The 16,071-nt window shown below is 45.6% G+C and overlaps 1 protein-coding gene across 5 annotated transcripts in view; it reads left to right on the top strand.

Moving 5' to 3' along the window:
* The first annotated feature begins 14,813 nt into the window (after positions 1–14,813).
* Positions 14,814–16,071, top strand: part of PPP3CA (protein phosphatase 3 catalytic subunit alpha) — a 220,025-nt gene continuing 218,767 nt past the window's right edge. For 3 of the 5 annotated variants that reach the window (XM_063135935.1, XM_063135933.1, XM_063135932.1), the window contains exon 1: positions 14,814–15,104. In XM_063135935.1, coding sequence (XP_062992005.1) covers positions 15,047–15,104 — 58 coding nt within the window. In that variant the 5' untranslated portion in view covers positions 14,814–15,046. The remainder of the gene's footprint in view (positions 15,105–16,071) is intronic. The other 2 variants (XM_063135937.1, XM_063135936.1) reach the window with 1 other exon arrangement.

Raw genomic sequence — 16,071 nt, 5'->3', positions numbered from 1 at the left:
TGCCCCTCTGCTAGCCTGTCCTCCTCGGTGACCGACTCGCTGGGATGGTTTGCGTTTGCAATGCGTGACTAACTGCAATGCTGGCTTAGAAACCAGCCATCACTTCCTTGTGCCCCCAGAAATGCCCGCAGCCTGCCTGCCTGCCTGCCCGCCTCCCCCGGGGTGCTGCTGTGGTGGGGCATCTGCCAGGACTGACTCCTCGCCTACTCTGCCTGCCTCTCTGCCCGCCTGGTGCCTGGTTTGCTCCCAATCGTCCTCCTCTGTGCCCCTCAAGGCGTAACTGCTGGCTTAGAAAGAAACAACCAGCCATCTTTGCCTCACTTTGCGCCCACTTATGGGTTGGTTTGCTATGCGTTAGTGCTCAAGCCATCCTTGCGGCACTACAATGCATGCTGCCTGCCTGCTTTCCATTGATGGTGCTATATAAATAAATAATAATAATAATAATAATTCTCCCCTTCCCGCCTTGCAGCGATGGTGTATGTGTCTTGCTTTGACTAAGGGGAGAAGTCCTTCCTGCGCTCACTTAGACTTTATCAAATTCAATAATCCCTTTTTCAAATGTGCCAGAAGATTTAGGGTTATCTCGTGGCATGTTGGGATTGCCTTGGAACTGGCCCCATTGAGCTGTCTGCAATTGCAACTTTAAATCCCTGACATACTGGAGTGTTCAAATTTCAAAAGTTCCCCTAACATCAGGGGATGATGGGATTGCCTTGAAACTTGGTGTCCATGGGGACACATGGGTAAGCTGTCATGGGACCAAAGGATAGGTTTCTAACGTGCAAATTGACGTAGTTGTAGAATGGGACTTGATTTGGGGTGAGTTAAAAAGTTTAAGCCGCGCCAAAAATCAGGGGATGATGGGATTTGCTTGCAACTTGGCGTGCATGTGGACACATGGATAAGCTCTCCTGGTGCCGAGTTTGAGGTTTCTAACATGCAAATTGACGGAGCTATCCCAAGGGGTGTGAATGGGGTGCCCGATTTTCATAAATTCCCCAAAAATCAGGGGATGATGGGATTGCCTTGAAACTTGGCGTGCATGTGGACACGTGGATAAGCTATCATGGTGCTGAGTTTGAGGTTTCTAACGTGCAAATTGACGTAGTTGTAGAATGGGACAATTTGGGGTGAGTTAAGCCATGCCAAAAATCAGGGGATGATGGGATTTGCTTGCAACTTGGCGTGCATGTGGACACATGGATAAGCTCTCCTGGTGCCGAGTTTGAGGTTTCTAACATGCAAATTGACGGAGCTATCCCAAGGGGTGTGAATGGGGTGCCCGATTTTCATAAATTCCCCAAAAATCAGGGGATGATGGGATTGCCTTGAAACTTGGCGTGCATGTGGACACGTGGATAAGCTATCATGGTGCTGAGTTTGAGGTTTCTAACGTGCAAATTGACGGAGCTATCTAAAGGGGTGTGAATTAGGGTTATGGGAGGTGCGTTAGAGGGTAGAGCCGCGCCAAAAATCAGGGGATGATGGGATTTGCTTGCAACTTGGCGTGCATGTGGACACATGGATAAGCTGCCCTGGTGCCGAGTTTGAGGTTTGTAACATGCAAATTGACGGAGCTATCCCAAGGGGTGTGAATGGGGTGCCCGATTTTCAAAAATTCGCCAAAAATCAGGGGATGATGGGATTGCCTTGAAACTTGGCGTGTGTGTGTATACGCCCATGAGGTGTCATGGTGCCAAACGTGAGGTTTCTAACTTCAACGGAAAAAAAGTTGTTTACTTTTTTAGCTTTCAATGCAAGCCTATGGGGGGGCAAAAACGGAGCTCCGGATCCGATCCGGAGCTCCGGGCGGAGCGGAGCGGAAGTGGGCGGAGCGGGGGCGGGGCGGAGCGACCCGCTCCGAAAAATGGCGGATCTGCAAGTGAAGCGGAGCGGGGGGTCCGTGCACACCCCTAGTATCAACCTAAAGGCTATTCCAACCTGTGCAAACCTGGTCCATTCGCTAGTATTTTATGGATTACACATTGCCCCCCAAATCTAATTAAAATGCATTAGGTGTGGTTATATATTATTTCATATATTGTACACTGCCCCTACAGATCTAATCAAAATGCGCAGGATGTTGTTGTTGTTGTTTGGTGCACTTAAGAAGTCTCCTATGAGTATAGCTCAAAACACTATGTTTACTAAAATTGTCAGAAGATGGAACATTTTTGCATCTAACAATCAGAATGTGGGGGATGATATTTGGGCACATCTGAGTTTGAAAGCTGGGGTTTAGGAACTCTGTTGACTCTTTGGCCTTGGATTTGAGGGGAAAGGGCACTTTCAGTCTCATCCAGAAACACAGTTCTATTCTAGCAGTACCGAAGCTTCTTTAACTAGTACATGTATTTGAGCCTTACCAAAAGCATTGCAATAGACATGTTTCAAAGCAATTATATTCATTAAAACCATTTAGACTCGACAATAACCTTCAAGGTTCAGTGTGTTGCTTTGTAAATATTTGACTTTTTATAGGAGCAGATAGAGAGCTGGCTGTTTCAGCATTTATTTTTCCATTACAAGATACTATGCAAGAACTGCCTGGGGTTGACACAGGGAGTTATTTACCCAAATGGCTACAACACTTCTTTATTAATGTTCTTATAACTTAAATAATGCATTGCAATGTTTTCATCTTGGGCTATTATGGCAACTGAATTAATACTTTGCTAACTAGCTTCCTATGAATATATGTTCCATGAACCGATGGCCATACATTGTATTTGCATATATATATATTTAGGCATTGACAGTAGATGTTTAGTTGTATACCTAAAAATGTGAAATGTGATGAAAACAAGCCTGTATATCATACAGGAAAAGTCAGCAAGAAGCCATGATTGGCTGTAACTCCTTACTGAGTGAAGACTGAGGCCTTTGCTAGACCTACAGGATATCCCAGGATGGAGGAGGGGTGATCTCGTGTTGTCATTAATATGAGATCCCGCCCTTGTTTACATGTAAGGTGAGGCGACTCAAGAAGAGAGCTGTCGCACCAGCCATTTTTTTTAACGCTTAAAGGGGACGATGCGCACGAAAGCTCGTGCGCCAAGGTAAGGGTTTGTTTGTTTGTTTTTTTAAAAATGGGTTTCCCCGCTCCCCCCACCCTAGCCCTGATGGGCCCAGCTCCCGGTTTTGCGTGAGTCACATGCGGAGCCAGGAAAAGCCGCGAAAAAGGGCCATACACTCATGGTCTCGGGTCCAGCCCAAGACAGCAGGAAAAAGCAGGCTTGAAGAGGTAGGCTATATCTGGGGGGCAGGGATGGTTGATCCTGAGCCTGGGATCCCCTGTGCGGCATCTGGATGCACTGGGACGATCCCGGGTATCACCCTGGAATATGGCCTGGTTTAGCAAAGCCTAACTGGCAAACTCAGGTTTGCCTCTGCAAAGTGTGAATGGGTCATTAATCCAAGTTGCCTCCTTTTCTGTTAGAGAAAGAGTAACAAATGTGTCAATAATTGTGAGTTGTGCATGTCAAAAATGTGTCTCTTCACCTAGGCTTTTCCAGAATTGTTTATGTTGATCTAGTATACAGCTAGTTACTTTTTTAGATATGTATACGCTGAAATGTATCATCATCACCACCAACAACAACAACATCATAAGAACATAAGAAGTGCCCTGCTGGATCAGACCAAGGGTTCATCTAGTCCAGGACTCTGTTCACACAGTGGCCAACCAGCCATCGGTCAGGGACCAACAAGCAGGACATGGTGCAACAGCACCCCAACCCACCCTTGTTTCCCGGTAACTGCTGCACCCAGGCTTACTGCCTCGAATACTGGAGATAGCACACAACTATCAGGGCTAGTAGCCATTGATAGCCTTTGCCTCCAGGAATTTATCCAACCCCCTTTTAAAGCCATCCAAATTGGTGGCCATCACTACATTTTGTGGAAGTGAGTTCCATAATTTAACTATGCGCTGTGTGAAGAAGTAATTCCTTTTATTTGTCCTGGATCTCCCAGCTTCACCGGATGAGCCCGGGTTCTAGTATTTTGAGAGAGGGAGAAAAATGTCTTCCTATCCACATTCTCCATACCATGCATAATTTTGTAGGCCTCTGTCATGTCTCCCCTTAGCCTCCTTTTTTTCCAAGTTAAACAATCCCAATCATAGGGGAGATGCTCTATTAAGATGCCCTTAATCATCTTAGTTGCCCTTTTCTTTACTTTTTCTAGCTCTATAAAATCCTTTTTTAGGCTTGGTGTCCAGAACTGTACACAGTATTCTAAGTGTGGTCGCATTATACTTGTGATTGTATCTTCTTACTGTACACTGCATTGGTAAATTCCTTTGTTTATTTTAATGTCTTTGTTTTAATTTATCCAATAAAACCAACACAGAGTACTTACAATTTACCAAATATCCAACAATAGAGAATCATATGCATACTCCCTCCACAAAAAACAAAAACCACTGTCACATTCAGAATTGACCTGGACTCAAAGCAATTCAGTGCTTGCAGTTAACTAATTTTTGAAAAGTGTGTGTGTGTGTGTGTGTGTGTGTGTGCGTTTGTGTGTGTGTTTCATACTCTTAAAATGAAGTGCAATACTAAAGGGAAGTAGTCTGCAAAACCAGCCATTGTAATGGACTGGCTGGTCTTCCTGCAGTAGTAGATAGGACTATATAAGGCAGCAAAAAGTGAAGGGGGAGAATGAAGTGACAGTGAAATGCAAAAGCTTCTGAGCAACTTGGTAACTGGACTTGCTAACCCAAAGAGAACATTATACAAACAATTTAAGGTTGTTTGGGTAGTAAAAATAAAATAGACACTTCCAGAGCCGTCAAGCATGCACAAGGCACTGATAACATGTAATAATGTATATTATGAGAACTTACTCTTTGCATAATGTTTAACTGATCTGGCTTTTGTTGTTTATACGGGTTGCATTTAAAGGAATCCTATCTCAAAGAGATTTCCTTGTGAAATAGCATCAAAAATAGAACAGGATACCCATAGCCACTACCATAGTTAAAAGGAATACAATTCTGGACAACTCCAGAGAGGTGAAGCCTTGGATGATTCTACTGGGTTGATCTAATTGGCCTAAGACAGTCCATATTCCAGTCCAGCAGATGTAGTTACAAGATTAGGGATGGGTGAATCCAGTGGAGGCTGGTGGTTCTGATATTTGTGGGGCAGTGAATCTTCTCTGAATTTCAGTCAGAACTCCACTTATATTAGTGTCACCAGCCTCCACTGGGCAAATCTGTCAATTTCAGTTCCCAGTTCCTCCTTTTTCCATCCTTCAGTTCATTCCATCCCAATTCTGCATCTGTTTGTGGTTTTTTCATATATAGGCTTATTTTTATGCATTTGTCCTAATATACAAAATTTTGTGTGCATGTTTTGCCAAATATATGCACTTTTTGTAAGCGGTTTTCCTTTAAATAGTGCTTTTTGGTACTTTTTGCTAATATATTATCTTATGTGTGTGTTTCACGCATAGATGCTTTTTAATGCATTTTTTTAAAAATTTAAAGAACTCTTGAGCAAAATCAAGAGAAGTGTAAACACCAAAGGACAATTGCATTTAGAGTTGCATCAGGGAGTGCAAATTGGGTAAGCTTGTATCAAAGTGTGAACTGAATGAAATTCTCCTTCTTCACTATCCAATATTTGCATCAGGTATTGATTAATACCTGAGTAGTATTTAAGCAAAAGATCTATGTGGTTTATTCCCAGGACAACTATGTTCAGTCACAATCATGTGTTGAGGAGGACGTTTTCTTAATTTCCCTTAAATTAAGGGAAGCTGCAGTGTGTCAGCGTAGGCCAAAAACAGCGAGAAAAGAGAGCCTGTTGGTAGGGATAGATGGACCACTCTGTGCCCACCCTGCATGATGCCCATAAAACCCCTGCCACTTGACAGCCTGCAATGTTGCATACATCACCCATTTAAGGGGAGTAGATGATCGAACTGGTGGTAGAGAAAGATCCTCATTACTTTTATCAATATGTTGAATTCTTGATCTCCAAGCAGAGTTAACTATCTGCAATAGACTTCTTGAGAATGGTTAAGGGTTTTAGTTGCCCTTTTCTACACTTTTCCAGCCCTATTATTTATATATATATATATATATATATATATATATATATATAGTGTGGTGACCAAAACTGTTCACAGTAATCTAAGTGTGGTTGTATCACAGATTTGTATAAAGACAGTTTTATTCTCAATTCCTTTTCTAATAATGCCTAACATGGAGTTTGCCTTCTTTACAGCAGCTGCACGCTGAGTTGACATTTTCATCAAGCTGTCCACCAAAACCCCAAGATCTCTTTCTTGTTTTGTGACCGCCAGCTCAGATCCCATCAGTTAAATTTGAAATTGTTTGGGTTTTTTTGTCCCAACATGCGTCACCTTACACTTGCTTACATTGAACCGCATCTGCCACTTGGATGCCCACTCTCCCAGCTTGGAGAGATCCCTTTGGAGCTCTTCACAATCCCTTTGTGTTTTAACAACCTTAAATAATTTGGTGTCATCAGCAAACTTGGCCACTTCACTGCTCATTCCTAATTCTAGATCATTTATGAACAAGTTGAAAAAGAGTTGGTCCCAATACCGATCCCTGTGGGACCCCACTATTTACTTCCCTCCTTGCTCCTGCAATATCCTCCCCTCCTGGCTCATAGGAACACCCCCTTTCCTCCCTATGAGCTTGTAGAGGCAGCAGGCACATTTCTCTCCATGCGGGCTGCAAAGGAGGAGAAAGCTGGGACTCCCTTGCCCAATGCTGGCTAGAGGCCATTGGATTGTTCCCTAATTTAACTAACATTAGTATGTTCTTATGTCCCATACAACCTATTATTATTCTGTGTTCATGCCCAGAACACAAGTTGTGGTACTTCCCCAAAACCAGTTAGTCGATTGCTAACAAACCTATGTTAGGGATGAGTTGTAAGCAAATGTCAGAGGTAAACCAGGAGATGAGTCAGGAGATCAGTCAAGAAACACCAAATCCAGGACAACCACATTGCTCAGAAAAAATCCCTGCCCATACAAGAAGCCTTTTATAGCTTCCTGGAGAGACCAACTATCAGCCTGAGTGGGTGGGGCCTAGATCAAGGCCTAGAAGATCAAGGCCTAGAAGATCTTCCAAGCTGCAGTTCTGTTTGGTCACCACATGGGGCAGCTGCACATAGAACAGAATATTACCTGTTCCACCAGCTCATGACAACATAAGTCCACTTCATAATATACACAATTTAAAATAAATATTGATAAATCACTGGGAAAGCAAACATATAACATCTCAGAGACTATGCCTCTGATCAGAATATTTGCAGCTCCACTAAACATGCATAGAATCACCTTCAGTACCATGACAGAACCAACTATTTCCATTAGCTGTCGTGTAGATTTTAGGAGAATATGAGCTACATGAGAAGTTTTTCATTAGCCTCATCTGTTGTGACTTTCAAGCCTTGTGGGGATTCTTGTATATTAAAAATGTATTTAAACTATTACAAATTAATGTGAGATTAACCTAAAGCTGTTTTTGGCGCTATGTCTGTATCTCTATCGTATTTTATTTAGCAAATACAGAAGGTGATCCTGAATTAGGTTCATTGGTGTTTGAGAAGCACATGCTGCTTACATGGCATAGACAGGTTTCATTACGTATAGTGGACTGATTTGTGAGGCTGGCTGGAAGAGAGAAGCCTGGAGATTGTGAGTCCAGCTGTGCATATTCTGCCTCAACACACATTGGGCAGTGTCTACATCCATGTTGCTAAATTCACCTGCAATCCACAGTTCCATGTAAATTAATCTCAAACTTGATATTGGTAACAGAACTTGGACAGCAAACTACTAATAAATGCAGACAATCCATACTCTGTAGGGAAAGGTTGAATGGAAGCTGAATCGAGTAAAAGTAAAAGGAATGGTATGGATGCAGTGAAAAGACAATGCAAGGCCAGGCTGTAACTCAGGACAGTAGCAGAGAGGCAGGACCGAGGAAGAACTGGTACCAACAGGATGAGAAATTCTCCCTAGGGACAACCAATCAATGCACAGGAGTCAGGGCTGATGAGTTGTTGATGGATCTATAGAGAGTTCTACATGCAAAACCTAGGGATCAACAACACAGACAGATTGGAACTCCCCTAGGAATGGTAACTCTTTGGAACATTTAAAACTGACACAACACAAGGAAGAGAAGTAACTGAAGCCAGTTTCAGACGTTCCAATAAATCCGCAAGTTCATGCATGTCATATAGACATTAGCATCATGTGATGAGGGGAGGTAAAATAACACTCATACACTAAGGGCTCATCTACACCAAGCAGGATATTCCACTATGAAAGTGGTATGAAAGTGGTATATAATAGGCAGGAGCCACACTACTGCTTTATAGTGGTAATGAAGTGCACTGACAACTGTTGGGGCCCAAGCAGGATATAACACTATGAAAATGGTATGAAAGCAGTATATGGTATTTGTCATGGGTCCCAACAGTTGTCAGTGCACTTCAATACCACTATAAAGCAGTAGTGTGGCTCTTGCCTTTTAAATTCTGCTTTCATACCACTTTCATAGTGGAATATCTGCTTGGTGTAGATGAGCCCTAACACTCACCATTCAACCACACAGTTTAAATGTTATATTAGAACTGGATCTATTGAGTAACACATTTCTGAAACCATTTGGAACTTCATTATTTTATTTAATGCCCATCCTTATGACAAAGAACACAGTGCCCAGATGGGGCAGAACAGAGCATGAGCTGCTGGGACTCCTGCTTAAGGTTTTGATGCTTAGACAAATAAACACCTGTTTTTGGCTCGCAAATATGAGAAGAGCATTGACATAATTCCTATGTAGTGTGAAGGCTCTGGAGACCATTAACCATATGGATGAACATCTTCACAATCCCCATCTAGTGTGTTGGTGGGAGATAACTGTTGCTGGCCACACAGTGTGTTCATTTGGCTTCCTGATACATTAGTTCCTTGTTCATTTGCAAGGGAAATTATCCAGAAATGTGGCATGTTTGACTGGGGGAAACTGTACAATTATTATAAATACTATCACCATTATTGTTGTGCTTCTATGTATTATTATTTGCATTTTGTGGATATGCTATTTATTTATTTATTACATTTTTATACTGCCCAATAGTCGATGCTCTCTGGGCAATACACAAAAATTAAAACCATAAAAAGCATAATAACAATAACAATAAAAATCTTAATAAGGATAGGCTACTTCAAACCTTTGCTAGGAGCCTAATTTTATTAAGCAGCATATCCCACGAAACTCAAACCTACTGGCAAACCTTTTGCCAGAGGGCCATAAGAGCTCCTTTCAGCAGGGCCAATCTCAGCAGGGTTTCTGTTCCATTCAAAGAGACGCTAGTCTGCCTATAACAAGAATTCTCAGCATATACTCACTTTCTAGCTTAAGACTCTATATTTACTATTTTACTTCTCCCCTTGCCATATCTCTCCCACTGCTATGAGATTACGGAACTGGTACAAAACTGAACAAAATGTAACCTTCAGCTTTTCAAACAAGCCAGTGAAGATAGCCTTTGCTGAGGCAGGCACGCACCGATACAGTTAGCTTCAGCCATGCACTCCTTCAGCACCCTTTGCAACTAACTATACAAGTTCTTCTGGTAGATAAAATTGCTTCTCTCCCTGCAGTCCCCTCAAAGGCATACTTATTATTCTAATCTTGTGTTCCAATCAGAGAGAGACCTCATCCATACAAGAGAGATTATATTTTGAGCCCAAACATGGGCCGGAAGGAGAGGAGAGGGCATAGTAGGGATGCTTACTCATGCAGGGGAATATTCAGGCAATCAAAATGATCACTGGCCCTTCCCACCCAAACCCCACTTCTAGCCATGGCTGGTACATATGCATGTCTATCACCAGCGAATATCTTTGGCAGCAGTGAACAAAGGCCCAGATCAGAGATTACTGATTAATTTCGTGGGCTGAAGGATGGAAGCACCACTCACTTCCTTCAGTTTACACAAGCAGGGACAAATCCCTCCTTACAAGAGTTGCCCTGGGGCAATGGGAGACTTGAGCCCTTTCTACATCTAAGGATTATCCCAGGAAAATGGAGGGATCGTCCCTGCCTGCTTTCTCTCCTTTTTAATCAAAAGTAATCACAGGGGATCTGATCTGGATTGGAAGCCTAGTATGGGGAGGGGCTTTAACCATTTGCCCCCACTGCCTTCCAATCCAGATTTGGAGCGGGGGGGCAGAGCATATCAGATGCATGAAGTATTATCTTCAGTGTATATAAAATATACCCATACATACATGGCAAAGAAATGCAGTCTGAGACAATTCAATTAAAGTGTAAATATAAACAAAACAAGCACAGTGACGATTCACAACAGACATAATTGGCGATAACGCAACGATTAGCATTGCCATGGCAATTAGAAGATACATGTACGTTAGGCCTATGGTGATTTTGCTTTTACAATATTGTCCCTCCAGTCTTCACAACAACTCTAGTGGTATTCTTGCACTAGTCAGCTTTGCAGCTGGAAGTAATAATAGTAGCATGTATTCCCGCTACTGTAAGGTTTGCATTTCTTGGTATTAGTTTCATTATTATGCTAGTCAATTGCCTTTCACTATGCATTACTATGCATCCCCCCTCTGTTCATGGCTGCTGCTTTCCGCATCTCCAGGCTACAGCTGCAGGACTACCTAGGTACCATTGTTGCAGGCTGTCCTGCCAAACAGTCATGTCTATATTGAAGCAGACATACAGCTGACCTTTCTTACATTATACTGATACATCTATTGGCATGAATCTTTCAGATTTGTTTTGGTGACTCTGGTAAATAACATAAAGAAAAGAAATAAGGTTTGAGTTCAGTGTGGCTTTCTTCATGCCAGTTTAACTCTATTACACTTCATTCAAACTAAGCCATCTTTAATCCAACCTTTGCATCACGGAAAAGATCCACCTAAGGGATTAATCTAGATTAAGTGATTCAAAATAACGAATGATGTTTTAAACATTTTGGAATATCACTAGGTAGCCAAGACAGTAAATAAAAATATGGAGGAGTCAAACCTGAACCAAATGCCAAAACCTTAGTTTTTCTCCCCAAGCAAAAAATCCTTACTGTTTGAGTCTGGGATAGCTGTGTAAAAATCCACTAAAACAACGAAAGGCCCTGTGACACCCCAGATTAACAAATGTACTGTAGTATAAGCTTTCATCGGCCAGATTTCAGTTTACCACATGCATGCCGTGTTACATGTCAATAGAGTAAACTGCTTCAGCAATGTAACAGGTGAACCTTGATCAGGACACAGACCTGATTTAATAGTCACCTGCGGAAACTGTTTCCATCCATGGTGAATATGGTTTTATTTAAAGCATTTCTACATTGCCTTTCAATTTTTTTAAAAAAAATGTTCAGAATTGTCTAGAGTGACTCACATAACACAATAAAACAATCAATAATCAAATGGTGGGAAATTCAAGAGAGATAAAATGAAGTATTTCACACAGTGCATAGTCAAACGATAAAATTTACTATGACAAGATGGAGTGATGGTCACGAACTTGGATGAATTTAAAGAGGATTAGACAAATTCATGGCGCATAAGGCTATCAATGGCTACTAGTAAGGATGGACGTGAATTTAATATTTGGGACAAAAAGAAGTTTGTTTGTTTGTTTTAAAAATTGAATGTAGAAAAAACCCAGAAGTGACAGATTTGTCCATCCAGGCCCAAGGCTTTGAGTGCTTTGCTCTTAAAAGACTGGGTTTGAATCACTATATATTTAACCATGATAGCGCTTAATTAGGGTTGCCATCTCTTCCCCCGCCCCCTCATCCTTAACAACTAAATGACAGGCAAATACATCATGGTCTTCTCCCTGCTGGGAAATAGCTGTACCTATATTTGGCTGATTCAGATAGGAGAGAATTTAAGTTCAGTTCATTTTTTATAAGAACAAGTGAAAATTTGCAAACATCAAAATTCGCAAATCTGACAGATTCATTCATCTGTAGCTACTAGTCATGATGGCTATATAATACCTCCAGTAATAGAGCAATTGCTTGGGAACCAAAGAAGAATGGTGCTGTTGTGCTCATGCCCTGCTTGTCGGTTTCCCACGGATACCTGGTGGACCACTGTGAGAACAGAATGCTGAACTAGATAGGCCTTTGTTCTGATCCAACTTGGCTCTTCTTATGTTCTTAAAAGACAGCACTAAAAACTAATACAACATAGCACTAAAACTATCAGTTTTTTAAAACAAAAACCAAAAAACCCTCCAAAACAAAACACCAGAGGTTAAAAGACTGATTAAAGGCTGGCAGTACTAATCTACACCAAGCAGGATATTGCACTATGAAAGTGGTATGAAAGCGGTATATAAAAGGCAGGAGCCACACCATTGCTTTATAGTGGTAATGAACTGCACTGACAACTGTTGGAGCCCATTGACACTTACTATATACCACTTTCATACTGCTTTGGTGTGGCTCCTGCCTTTTATATACTGCTTTCATAGTGCAATATCCTGCTTGGTGTAGCTTAGGCCAGGTGAGCTTCCCTTGGAAGAAGTTCCACAAGCATAGTGCAACAGCTAAGGCCCTCTCTTCCTTTAGCATCTGCTTCACCTCAGATGGCAGAGCCACCTGAAAGACCTCTGAACTTAGCATGAAGGCAGGTTGGGCACAATTTGACCTCTCCTTTTGCTAGGTAGGTTTTATCACATTCATATTATAGACCAATTTAAGTCTCATAATAACGTAAGAAGAGCCACGCTGGATCAGCCACGCATCGAGTCCAGCACTCTGTTCACACAGTGGCCAACCAGCTAGTGACCAGGAACCCACAACCAGGACACAGGCACTACAGCATCCTCCTGCCCATGTTCCCCAGCAACTGGTGTATATAGGCTTACAGCCTCTGATACTAGAGGTAGTGCATAGTCATAGTCTCATCTGGGAACACTGCAATCCTATGTCTACTCAGACATTAAGTTCCACTGAGTACAATAGGACTTACGTGTGTACATAAGTGTGTATGTAGCACTGCAACCTAAGGCGGTGTTCATAATTATAATTGTCATTGTGTGCACCTTTATGTGTTCTGCATTTTCCACATGTGCAATTCTAAGACAGAGTGGCTGGAATGTACGGAACAATTCAAACAAGGGATAAAATTCCATTTAAAAAAAAACATTGTTGTCGCCACTTGTGAGCACGTGGTATTTGACGCGTTCAAAATGGGAGAGTTCTCCTAATAGAACACCCATCAATCAAGCTTCACAATTATTAAAAAAAAGGAGGGTGGGGGGTTGGAAGAGAGGGGGGGAACACCCCTTTCCCCATCCAGCTAAGCAGCTCCACCTCCTCCACAGAAAAAGCAAAGCAAGGATTGGAGGTGGGCGAGATGAAAGATGAGCTACTGTGCGGAGAGGTGGTGGGACGAAGAGAGTGTGTGTGTGTGTGGGGGAGTCAATATCCCCCTCCCCCAGAAGCAAAGGAGAACCACGCAGCTCTCTTGCTGCCTTCCCCTGCGCTCAGGTCGGCCGCTGCACCGCATGGAGAGACGAGTCTGATGCTGCTGCAAAGGACACGCAGGCGCGATCCTCACCCTGGAAACCTCCAATTCCTCTCCAGCGCCCGACCCCCACCCCCCACCCCCCACCCGCGCGTTCGTTCTGTGGCAAAGCGGCGGATACAGTGAGCGACAAGCAGAGGCCGCCCCCGCTCGCTAATGATACACACGCGCGCACTCTCGCTCTCGTTCCTCCTGGCGGTGGCTGCGGCCTTGGGGGATAGCTGGGGTGGGGGGCGCGTCGAGGAGCTGCCAGGGCAGCGGGCAGCTCTGCTGGAAAGGCTCCAGTCCCAGGACCCCGCCGCAAAGCCGGGCCGCAGAGGAGCCTCCTTCCTTCCTTCCTTCGTTCCCAACCCTTCCCTCGCCTCAGGCGAATCGTACGAGGGCTCCTCTCACTGTCGCTCAACCAAACCCTCGGAGCACTCCGGCGAGGATATGCCACCCACTCCCTCCTCCTCTCCTCCTCCTCGCCTTCCCCGCCCCCTCTAATGCTGCTGCAGTTCGCCTTTGCTTCTCCCGCCGGCAAGACCCCCTCCTCTCCTCTCCTCTCCCTCCTCCGCCATCGCCCCATCCAGTGCCAAAAGGTGCGCGCGCTCTTGCGCATGGCGGTGTGGCGACGGAGAACACCTGAGAAGAAGGGAAGAGGGAGGGGCGATTCAAGGAGTGGGAACGGGAGGGGGGGAGGAGATGGGAGGGAGGGCCAGTTACCTTGACAGTGATTGGCAGCCCGGCACGAGCCAATGGCTGCCGAGCTAGCGTTTCGGCAAGGGGGAGGGCGAGGCGAGTGGAAGGCTTCGGCGGCGAGGGTAGGTTGCGCCTTGGACGGAGCGTAGCTCTAGTGGCTGGGGCTGCGTGAGTGAAAGGAGAGACCCTGCGAAAGGGGTGGCGGCACTGGAAGAAGGAGACGACGACGACGACGACGACGCGGAGGAGGGCAAGGCGAGGCGAGGCGCGGATCCCGTGCAGCGGCAGCAGGAGGAGCTGGAGCAGCAGTTCGTCTTGTGTACTCTGGACTGATGCGGGGGGTTTGGGCTTCGGTTTTTGCAGCCCGCTCAATCTTCTGATCGTCTCTGCGACCGCCGTTCGTTTTCCCCTTCTTTGGCTGCGCGGTCTCCCCTCGCCAACCCTCGGCTGCTTCCCCCCACCCTCGGCCACTAATTCCGAGGCAAAGGAGGCGTGATTGACAGGAAGAGGGGGGCAAGAAGAAGGAGAAGAAGGGGGGGAAATCCGGAGGAGGACCCGCAAGCGGCAGCAGTAAAAGGAGAAGGGAGAGGGCGAGCGGCAGGCAGGCGGGCGAAAGGCGTGAATTTGCACGGCAGCGGAGCCTGAGAGAGACGCCGTTCGCTTGGCCGTCTTGGCTGTTGCAGCCGCCGACGCCGCCTTCAGCTTTGTGTCTGGTGAGGGAGAAGAGCGCGAGCCTCCGCCGCCTTCCTCCTCTTCTGCCAGATTGCTGGAAATGTCTGAACACAAGGCGCTGGATCCGAAGTTATCGACGACGGAGAGGGTGGTGAAAGGTAAGAGGTGAGCCCGGCGCCCGCGGGCAGCCAAGCCAGCCTGGAAGGGAGGGAGGGAGGGAGGGAGCCCCTTTGAAGAGGTGGCGGGGAGGGGGGGACGGAGGGAGGGAGGGAGGGCATCAGGATCCGATTCTTGCCGCCGGCTGCTAGACGGGAGACTCTTTCGCTCGTCTCCTCCCCCGCTCCCTCACGAGCTTTTGCTACGTGGGGGAAGATGCGGGGAAACTGTGTTCGTGAGAGGCTCGTGTTTATTTACTGTGGCTGCTGCGGTTGCAAAACGGGCAAGGCGTGATGCGGGGTGGGGTGGGCGGAGAGGAGAAAGGAGGAGGAGGTTTGATAGAAATAGGAAGTGAGCGCCTCACGGGGAGGATGCCTGCGGCGGGGGGCGGGGGGTGAGGTGGCGGTGGTGAAATACAAATGGATCATGGGCGGCGGGGCGGGGGGCTGTTGGCACTATGGACTAGTAACGTAGGCGGAGGTTGGCTGATTGCAGAGGGAGCTCCTGGCTTGAGCGATCCAGATGGGGAGGGACCTGGTCGCAGCGTTTCTTTGAATTAACCCTTTAATATTGAATGGGCTTGCGGTCTTTTCTCTTTTGGAGGAAAACCACCCGCGCGGCTCCTTTTCTCGCGTTCCGTCTATTGCTACATTGCAGCAATTTCCCTCCCTCCTCCGGAGTGGCTGCACGGGACTCGCGAGAGGCAGATCGGTGGAGGGGGGGGGAGGCGGGAGGAACACCCTCCGTTTCCTTCTTTGCGGCTGGAGGATCCGGAGGCGGAGGAGAAAGGGCGGGGGGAATCGCAGGAGATCTCCCTCCCTCCCTCCCTCCCTCTCTTCGCCGCCCCCTCCCTATTCCTTAGGGCATTTCCACCGTCCCTCCTCCCACCTTGGGGTGGGTGGCCGGCTGGCCGGCCTTCCTTCCTTCTTGGCCGCTGCATCTGTTGGCTCCAAGCAAGATCGGTGTCTG

Source organism: Elgaria multicarinata, chromosome 10, assembly GCF_023053635.1.
Source record: "Elgaria multicarinata webbii isolate HBS135686 ecotype San Diego chromosome 10, rElgMul1.1.pri, whole genome shotgun sequence".
Lineage (NCBI taxonomy): Eukaryota > Metazoa > Chordata > Lepidosauria > Squamata > Anguidae > Elgaria > Elgaria multicarinata.
This window is presented reverse-complemented; position numbering and strand designations above follow the sequence as displayed.